Source organism: Carassius gibelio, chromosome A25, assembly GCF_023724105.1.
Source record: "Carassius gibelio isolate Cgi1373 ecotype wild population from Czech Republic chromosome A25, carGib1.2-hapl.c, whole genome shotgun sequence".
Lineage (NCBI taxonomy): Eukaryota > Metazoa > Chordata > Actinopteri > Cypriniformes > Cyprinidae > Carassius > Carassius gibelio.
This window is the reverse complement of record NC_068395.1, coordinates 10718770-10729541: the sequence shown is the minus strand read 5'-3', so window position 1 is coordinate 10729541 and position 10772 is coordinate 10718770. Positions and strand designations below refer to the sequence as shown.

The following is a 10772-nucleotide window of genomic DNA, read 5'->3' as shown; positions in this document are numbered from 1 at the left end:
GCTAAAATAATAATTCACCAAAATGACCCAGAAATTAAAATCATTTACACACTCTTATGTATTTCCAAACATGTATGAAGTTCTCTGTTTTGTTGAACACAAACGAACATAGTTTGGGAATTTGCTGTGTTTTGTTTTATCCATTCAATGAAAGGCAGTGGGGTCAGGGTGAATAAATGATGGCAGAGTTTTAATTTTGGGGTAAGTAATCCCTTTTTATATGCTAAAAAGTATCCATTATCTGAAATTGTATGGTGTCTCACAATTGTTTTCATCATTAGATAAGTATTTTGACACACGTACCAGAAACAATTAAAATGGACTTTAATGCTCCAAAAATCCCATTTGCTGGACTTACGTAAACCATGAAAATGCTTCTCAGACATAAAACACATCGTGCCGTTTTGGTGATATCACAGCAGTGTGCAGTCATTAGGGATAACACCGACTGCGCTAATATGCAGTTTATTCCTCATCCCGTTACCTCCAACTCTCTTTATGAGGGCTGTATTAAAAACTCCAGTGATGTAAGTGCTGATGATGCGCCTCCGTTAATTACACCTCACACCCTGAGCATCTGCTGATTTAGATGTGCTTCTGTTCCAGTCTGATATAGCCACTCAGGCTGCTGACAGTAATGTAGGCATTAGAGCATTGATTCTTCTGGGCGTGGGGCATAAAATGAGACGACGGTGACTCACACATACGCAGCGGTTCATGCACACACTCACTGTGCTGGCCTCGGCTGCCCACTAATCTTATTAGCCCACTGATGTTTGCCAGTATGGCATCCCAATAGTTTCAAAACAATCAATTTTGGTGTTTTTTAGGAGCCAGTTCGATAACAAAGGCAAGGTTTGTATCAGTGTTACTGGATGTGTTCAAGTAATGGCTTTTTTTTTTTTTAAACACAATATGCTAATCTCTTGATCAATAATGATAAGCAAGGAAACACAATACCTTCGTTTGAGTCTGAAAACACAACATCCTAAGTTTAACAGTGCTTCTACATCCAATTTTGGAACTTTAGCATTAGCATTAGCATTCCAAATGTCCATTTTGCCACTGTAGATATACCTGTATTCTAACAAGATTTGGCATAGTACCAAGTGTTTCTGGATAAGTGGGTTTAACTGAAGTCACCTTCTATTTTCCTATTCCCTATGCTGGTCTATTAATATAGTCCACAGTGACTGAAAACGAGTGTGCAAATTTGGAAACTTGTTTGTATAAACCATAATTAAAGACCTGATATTAACTCAAGGCCCATTAAGGATGATAACAATAAAGATATATAACTATATAAAGATAGTCTGACATGATTGTGACACAGAAACGATATCCTTGAAATCACTTTCAGAACAATGTTTTCCAAAAGACGATAGAAACTGCCAGCATTTGACCTCCTGTAGTTTGTCTCCGTGCCTCTAGAGGTCCCCTGTGTTCCCTTCTGTCTTAATTCTTTTTGTCTACTTTTTCTTGTTAGCTTTATCAAGGTCACCTGTGCCTTGTTTCTCTTAGAGTATTTTAGCTGAGTCTTTCCCTATGTTTAACACTTGGTTTTTGAGACCAGGCTGCATGCTACCTGCTTTGTATTACCAAGTCCTTCCAAGTTACCTCAAGTAAGGTGTTCTTAGTTATTTGATTGTTCACATGCTCTAGTTTTGTTTTCTCCCCTCGTGGAGTTTTTTTATTTACCCTTGTGGTTTCTGTTTCCTAATTTTCTCTCATGTTATTAATTCCTCTGTCTGTGAAGAACTTCTGTTGGATTTTTAAATAAACCAACATTCCATTGAGTATTTCAAGGTAGGGCCAACATCTCAGCCTCTGTGGCCTAGTGGCAGATCTCTCAACCACCACACAAGAGACGCCAGTTCTAGCCCTGCTCGTGACAAGAAACATCGGCAGAATCCATCCAACTTTAAAAAGCTTGAACATTTGTGTTCTTTGTTTATTGTTATAGTTATCACTTTTGTGTAAACGGGCCTTTACTGTACATCTGTAAAGATTCCATATGGACATCATCTACTGCCCAAATGTGGGAATTCATTTGGCGTGACACTCACGGTGCATTATGGGTATTCTCAAACCGTTGAGTTTAAGTTGGATGTTATTGTCATGATTTGAGTGATTTGAATGAATGGACTCCACTGTTTTCAGAGAAAACTACAAATGGCTGTCCCATTAAATAGTGCACTATATAAGACAGTGATTTTGGTCACCGCTGTAATACCATTTCTATCGACCAATCAGATTTTAGGTTCACAGATAAGCATACAATTATGGTCAAGAGCTGCATCCAAAATCACATACTGAATAATGAATAATGTAGTGTACAAGAAGCTTGTTCTATGTACTGTAGTATGAATGTGTGTAGTAGTAATGCAATTTAGACGTGCTACATTCATTATTCTGTCATTATCATGTGCGACACCAGTGTCAAGGTTTATGTTGACAGATAAGCATTGCATTATGGTGGTCAAGAAGAGCTACGTCCGAAATTGTGTAATTAGATACAACATCTGATGAGAAACAAACTTCACAGCTGTTCTAATAGTATGATCGTTTTTAGTATGAGTGAAATTTGGACGTACTTTAATCGACATGTTGACCTACAAATGTTTTTCTTTACTGCCATTAACATTTCTTCTCCCATGGCCTCAGAGGATATTAAAGTGTCCATTGGATGTGAATTTCATAATCTCAGTGGAAGTAGTAAGTACTGCATTTCACCTACTGTATAGTAGGGATAGGGAAGTACTGTATGCATATTTGGCTACAAGGTTTAACTGGTTAGCTTAGCCACATTAGCTCTGCTGGATGCTATTCATCATATACACAGTGTATGTGTGGTTCAGAGGAAAAATTTTGTAGACCATATCTCGTCTGGCTGCCTAATTCTACATAAAGTTCTGCTGTCTGTGTGATGACTTTCTTATTTACGATTTCTGCTGGCCACAATAAAACAGATCAGTCACTGCTGGCAGCTTTATTGTCCTCTTTTACATGAAGATGTTGTCCGACACCACTTGGTACCTTGAGTTTGTGCCTAAGCATGCAAATCACAGTCTTGCTTCTACGAGGAGTCAGAAAGGTCGCTATAAATCTTTTTCCAGAGATAAATCACATGTGAGGATGTCACCTACTGTATACTCTCTGTAGGAAGTCAGGAAGTGTTTTTTTTTTTTTTTTTTTTTTTTTTTAATGCGTGTAAGTTTCTAGGAAATTATAATTAATACGTAGTAGTGCATGATTATTGTGATCAATAGTCCTATAATTTAAATCCACGTAGTTATCCTTACAATTATACATAAAGTAGCCAACTATATACACAATTAGGCTTTTTTATTTTTAAAAATACTCTGACCAGTCACAGTTGTTTTATGTTACCCAAGCTTATTCTTCTACAGGATGTGACATACGATAGCTAGCAGCGTTGTCGAGACCAGCTATTTTAAGTCGGAAAACAAGATGGTTTCTAGCTGGTCTTAGCTGGTCATTAGTTGTTGCTAATAGCTTAGCAAGCACCATTAATGAGTAAATGGAAAGCTAAATCTGTTTATAACTCACCTTGATCATGTCATGAGTATTACCTGGTTGTCAATTGCTTAGCAAGCATCATTAATGAACAAACAGAAAGCTAAACAGTTTATAGATAATGTGACTCATCAAGTCATGTTACAGTATGAGTATTAGCTGGTTGCTAATAGCTTAGCAAGAAACATTGATGAATACGTAGATTATATAACAGTGTGTATGCGGGCAGTCGTGGCCTAATGGTTAGAGAGTTGGACTTGTTATATGTGTGTGTGTGTTTGTGTGTGCATCTACTCACTGCTGTGTGTGTGCACTTGGATGGGTTAAATGCAGAGTATTCGGAGTATGGATCACCATATTTGGCCACACGTCACTTCAGTTCACTTCACATTTGTATTAAGTACTCAGTGCACAGATGTTGACCTCTGCTAGAATAATTAGCTGCTAGTTGTAGCTATTTAGCCTACACGAGAATCATAATTTTAATGTTGAATTTTGTTTTAAATAGTATTTATTTATGTGTAAAGTGTTTCTGCTGGAAATCTGTCGTTCATCATTATTAATATTAAGTGAGAGACCATAAAAGCAGGACACACAGTGACATCATTTGTTTTAACGGTTCTAAAAGTTGTACCGAGTCTCATAAAGACAGAAATGCACCTTCACAGATGATCTCTGTTACTAAGGTAATTTTGAAGACTGTAAAGTTTACCGGCTTCATAGTGTATTAATAATTATGTTCATGGTCAATAAAGTTGAGATGAAACAAGAATTGCTGTACAGTAGGCCTAGTGGTGCTTTTTATCAAGAAAATATGATAAACCCCTAAAGTCACCTAAAATGGCACAGGCTGACTATTCAAAATATAATAATTTTATTACATATCAAACACATAAAATTCCTTTTCTTAAAAGAAAAGTTCCAATAAACTACTGTTATTCTAGTCTACGTCACAAAAAAGACACTCTAGATATTTTTATTAAGTTAATAAATATTTTTGGCCATTATTTTAAAAGTAACACATTTTTCATAAATAGACATACAAAAATCCAGTGGAAACAAAAAAGCTGTACTATTCTAGTATTCAAAATTTAGAAATAGCTTCAGTGGATGGAAGTAGATTTTGTTAACTGTTCTTCATTAGTGTAATGTCATGATTCACGGCAGTGGGGATGTTCATCTGAGGAGGTTATTTTTTCCAGTATTCAGGGGACAGCCATTTCCATTTCTCAGTCTGTAGGAAACAACATGCAGGTTATTAAAATCATTATCAGATAACTGGTCATAATCATCACGGTGTTTCTTAATATGAAATATGTTCCACTAAGCATTTTGAAATGGAAGCATTAACGTGTTTAAGCCGAGCAATTATCTATATATCACGTCAACACTCACCTTGAGGGGCCGGGCAGATATAATCTGCTTGGGTTTTAAGTCTGTTAGCGTTTCATAGGTATTAGTGTGTGATGTCTCCTCTGCTCTCACTGTAGACCGTGAGTCGGGAATCTGCTCGTATGTGTCGTCAACCCGAAAGGCATTTGGGACGGGTTCAAGAGGCACCTCGGCATACATAACATTGCTTTCCTGCACATTGACCTTTGCCATTCTGCTCCCTGCCATGTTTTGGTTGCCTTGGGTTCCAGCTAATTGATAAACAGACGAATTACATAATATTTCCAGGCTGTTGCTAAACCCTGGATTGCGGAGCGGTTCTCTCTGCATTTGGGAAGAGAGTTGAGGTTGGCTTCTTCCATTAAAGTGTCCTTCTACTTCACTGTCGTCATCCAGGAATGGCAGGGATTGGCTTCTGCAGTTCGGCACTAGGAGCTCAGAGTAAATGGTTCCTTGGTGTGCGGCGGGACCTTTCTGTGGCCTCAGGGCTCGGGGTTCCCCTCGAGAAGACGTAAGTGAAATGTCTTTGCCCTCTGTGGGCATTCGGGCCTTTTCTCTGGGCTTCTGCAGGTCTACTGCTGTGTACAGGACGTTGTCTGGGCTGGCCTTTCCTTCAAAGGAGGCGGCTTTCAGAGGAGGGCATTTTCTTGGCAATGGCGGCACTGTCTGCGGAAAGCAACCATAATTATCCAGATGTGAAGCCATGGTCAGATGTTTAAATGAAGGGTTAAATAAATGTAGTATTCATAGAAAAAAAAAATATATATGTATGTAGACATACGGGTGTGTTTCTGTGTCCTTTGGGCGGCAGGGCAGGTGGTTGCTCGTGTGTCTCCTGGGGTTTCTTGCTCGGATCGTCCCAAATATGCTTTGCAGCTTTAACACTCACTCCTGGCTTCTCCCTGACGTCAAAATTAATCACATCATACAGCTCGCTTGTGGACGACTGCAACACAACAGCACATTCAAGATCAGACATGCAAAGAAAAATAAAGAAATAAATAATATGTTTGCTTTAGCAATTATTTAAGGAGGGACTGATAAAATAAAAACTTTTGATCAATTTAATGCATAATGCAATCATTATTTTTTTAAGTTCACCTCAAAGCATGAGAGTGACAGATATTCTCCGAACGGTTCAATGGGTCTGGTCTTGTAATATTCGATGAGGCTGGTGAGAGTATCATGCATCTCTGTGTCACCCGTCACAATAAAACGCCCATCTTTATTCTGATTGATGACAAAGTGCCGACATCGATCACGACCTCTGTAAAACAATCATTTAGACTGTTAAAATGAATTAAATAAAACACAGTATATTCAGTTAAATAACATTTTGTAAACATTTTAGAGGATTATTTACATTAAGCTAAAGATTAACCCAAGAAATAGCTGATATTCAACCAGAATTTTGCATTTTAAAAGTTTCCTCCTGTGCGTAAAGGAAATGCAAATATCTGGGTCATTTGTGAAAAAAAAAAACCCCAATGCTAAATGGTACTCCAGCAAATAAGCAATGACTTTTGAAGTCCTTATTTTGTTTCTAAGTGTGAAGACACTCACTTATAAGACAGAATGTATCCAGTGGCTTTATCACTGAGCCGAATGAGGAAACAGCCCAGTTCCTTGTCTTTCAGATGCTCCTCTGCATCCCTGTGAAACACAAAACCACAGGGAATTATGAAAGCGGCCCAGCTTTGAATATTGCTTACATAACAAGATAAGTACACATACTGTATAACACTTCCGAAACGTAAAAACTTGTGATTCACTCTCAAAGATGTAGGTTCCAAAAGGGGATTTTACAGCAATGCCAATGGAAGAACCATTTTGGTTCCCCAAGTAACTTTTTTTTCTTATTGTGAAGAACTTTTAAAAAATCTGAAGAACCCTTTTCTAGGTTCCATGGATGTTAAAAGCTCCTCATGGAACCAGATGCCAATAACGAACCTTTGTTTTCAAGAGGCTATAGATTCAAATAACCTCATATTTTTAATAGACCAGACAACTTCAGAAAAAAACAAGCACCTAAAACGAGTTCTTCTCAGAAGAGATAGCATATTATGTTTTAAAAAGATAAATAAAGCTGTCGTAGCATCACATAACAGATAGCATCTATTGCCCCTTCCGAATTTTCTCAGAAACGCTTCTTACTTTCTGCTGATAAATCCCTGGAACCATTCTGGGAAGTTGCCGTTGTGGAGAATCAGAGGCGCCTGGGTCTCTGTAAACCATTTGAGGGCCAGTTCCCTCAGTCTGCTCTCATTGCTCTCCTGGACGTCTCCTCCAGGCTGGCTGTGCTCCATTCTCACACGCTCCTGTGTCGATATAGAAAGGCAGATGAGACAATGCACTGGACGGCCAATGCCAGCAGCTTTGACACTGCAGGTCCACACCGACGGCCTCATTTGCCTATTTTCCCGGCGACGTCATAAAACAACCGCAGCAGTTTCAACAGAGCCATTGTTCTTGTTTATCATGCCAGAGCCGAGTCAGTTTGACATGGTTACATGCTACTGCAGCAGGTACCTTTCTCAGGGGAAGCGAGAAGTAAGCCTGAGGTCATGTAAATTTCCCATGAATTTTTGTGTATCTCTACATCTGTGCTTGCCAACCCACTTTTATTGTAATTTTAGATGATCTCGGAAGTTTAAATTAGATCACAATACATGCAGTACAGCTGGGTAAAAATAGAGTGAAACCTGATGGGAAATGACATCATGCATCCAGTAAAAGACACCTTGACTGACGGATTCCATTGCAGTGACATTAAAACATGATTTACGTGTCCAAATGCCTTTTACCTTTAAGCGAAACATCAGGCAGGAGTGGAACCTGTGAGGTTTGGGCCTCCTCTGGTCCATCGGATGTGTTCTTGTGAGGTAGTTAAGCTGCGATTTAGAGCTGTACTGTCTTTTGCAGTGTCCGCTGGTCCATAGAGATCCTGTGAATGGACAAAATGGAAAACTGTCAGTCCACTTCACTTTTTTTTTTTTTTTTTTTTTTGCAGGTTCTCTTTTTTTTCTGTTTCTGTCAGGTAATATTCATTAAATATATGTATACAAAAAAAAAAAAAAAAACATTTACACGCACAAACACAAAAAAAATCTTCTCATTGATTGATCGACTGATTGCTTTTTGCTTTGATTGATTTTTTTGAAGACATCCAAAATGACTCAGTGACAGAATAGCAGGTTCTTTTTTCTTTTTCTTATTTATGTGTGTGTTTATATTTAAACATTAAATTATTGAATTTAATTATTTTTGTGGTCATGCATTTAAATTGTTTTTGTACTTAAAGTTATGTGGAAGATTTTTTAAATAATTTTTTTGTAGTACTTTTTTTTTCAGTGCTTTTAGAATTTTTGTTTATTTAATGCTTAGATTTTTTTGCTATGTATTTTTTATATATTTTTATTTATGTGGAGCATTTTTGTATTTTTAGTGTCCTTACTTTATTTTTGTTTGTTTGTTAAAATGTGTTTGTTTGTAAAATTTGTGCCTAACCTTATTTTAATTAGAATTATTTTTAGTATCTTTATATATTTATTTATTTAATGCTTAAAATAAATTAAATAATACATTTTATGTAAAGTTTTTGTTTTTTGAATTTGCGATTTTTTCTTTTACATATTTACGTTTTTTTTTTTGTAAATTAAATTAACATTTGTAGTCTTTTTTGTTTCTTTAATTTCACACTACATAATTTATTGCCATATTCACAAGCAATAGGTGGACAAATATTAAACATACCATCAAACCTAAATAATAATAAATAAAAAAAATCATTTAAACCATCAAACGGTGTGCGACGTAGAAAGCCATGCGTACCTGTTGGTGTGTGTTGATCCGTGCAGTGTGATTTGAGTGTCATGTTGCTGAAGATTAAAACCGTCCTCAGCCTCTCACGCGCCTGATATAGTTCTGAAGAGCAGGAGGACGTTCTGAAGGTGTGTTGACTGTTATATCTCGCTGACATTCACCTCACAAATTGTTCCACACAGAGTTTGGAAAAACAGAGTGTTAAAGAGAGGTTAAGACACTCGGCTCACGGATGAATGACAGCGCGAGGGAGGGAAGGAAAAAAACACAAACATTCTCACACAGCTTACAGTTTCCTGAAGAGAAATGGAACACACAGAGGAAATAAATGTGGTCTCACTGCACACACACACACTCACACACACACACACTTTCTGCTTGTATGGTGGGTTATATATTTGCAGGAAGTCATGTAAACTTCAAGAAGCTGCATAGTGGCATATCTATTTGCTTATATATCTATATGTACTTCAAAAAATTTAATCTGTAATGTTTATTAGTTTTTAATAGTATTTTAAATACATTTTATATAGATTTAAATGCATGTATATAATAGAATCATTTAGAATACAATGAAATATATGGTTATCACACTGTTTATGGCTGAAAGTACTACATAAGATCTATAAATCAGTTTTTGAATCAGTGTCCCCAGTGGCTTCATCGTGTTGGTCCAGAGGTCGTCGGTGTGGTCGCGCAGGATCAATAACTGAGTCATCGGGGTTGAAGTGTGTGTACTGTAGCGCTGTGGTTTTTGCCCAGGCTGGTCTGATCTGCTCTCTCCACCCCTCACACGTGGGGCAACAGCCTCCTCAGAAACAGTGTGTGTCACGCTGGCGGACAGGGTTTTCCTGAGACCTTCCATGCAGTGTCTCACTGTCACAGAGTGGTACTCTACAGTAGATCAGCGCTTTGATCTGTCACAGTTTAGGGACTGTACTCGTTTTCCTTATTTGGTGTTGGTGAATCACTTTTAATAACATGTAAACAACAATACGCTTTGGGATGGTTCAAACTAAAAAAATTGTCATTTACTCACCCTTGTATCATTTCAACCTCAGTTTTTTTCTCTTCCATGAGGCACTTTGGCCTTTCGTTTCTAACTCTGAGACTGAGTTTGTGTGACAGCAGACACCTACAGTCCTTCCTAACTTCCTGTAATGTTGAAAACATGGAATTGTTCTTCTGACTAATAAGCCCTGTTTCAAAAAGCCTTCCTCAGTTGCGCTGTGGAGGAGTTGCTTTGAACGATTTTTCTGTTGACTGTGTCAAAATCATTTCTGTATATATCATTTTTCTTCAGTCAAATCAGTTTAGTGAATCACCGCGGCTTTGAGCTTCAGGTAAATAATGGGATTGATAGTTTAATAAAAGATCGATGCTGATACACTTCTGTTCAAAGGTTTGGCGTTGGTAAGCCTCTTATGGTCATCATTTAATAAAAAAAATAAAAATAAAAAAATGTATATGGTGGAAAATTATTGCAGATCTAAAAAGCTGTGTTCTGTTTTCATATATTTTCAAATGTAATTTATTCCTGTGAGGTAAGGCTGAATTTTCAGCATCACGACTCCAGTCTTCAGTGTCACATGATCCTCCAGAAATCATTTTTAATATGCTGATTTGCTGCTCAAGAAACATTTATTAATATTTCAAGCTAGAAAGTTCAAAAGAACAACATTTATTTGAAAGAAAAATATTTCATGACGATATTAATGTCTTTACTTTTGATCAATTGAATGCATCCTTGCTGAACAAAATTATTATCATTTTTAAAATCTTTAAATCTTTAAAGAAATTTCTCTAATTTAAGATCAGGATTTGTATTGTTCTTGAAGATTGTACTTGCTGAAAGGATAATGATTATGTTATGACAAAGTTTTTTATTTATGAAATAGTTAAAAATAAACACACGATGTTAGAAGGCTCTGTTAGCCTATATCAAATAAAATCAATTAATAAATCAAATAAATAAATAAAGACAAGATGCATGGTTATATTCACCTGTAACTTGACATTTC

At 37.0% G+C, this 10772-nt stretch overlaps 1 protein-coding gene across 1 annotated transcript; it reads right to left on the bottom strand.

Moving 5' to 3' along the window:
* Nucleotides 1-4164: 4164 nt before the first annotated feature.
* LOC127947286 (uncharacterized) lies at nucleotides 4165-8995 on the bottom strand. Its single transcript, XM_052544297.1, has 8 exons — nucleotides 8761-8995; nucleotides 7734-7873; nucleotides 7084-7247; nucleotides 6493-6582; nucleotides 6031-6196; nucleotides 5711-5875; nucleotides 4933-5595; nucleotides 4165-4771 (listed from the first exon to the last, which is right to left on the bottom strand). The coding sequence occupies exons 1-8, from the start codon at nucleotides 8906-8908 to the stop codon at nucleotides 4727-4729; spliced, it is 1581 nt and encodes a 526-aa protein (XP_052400257.1). The 5' UTR covers nucleotides 8909-8995; the 3' UTR covers nucleotides 4165-4726.
* Nucleotides 8996-10772: the final 1777 nt, after the last annotated feature.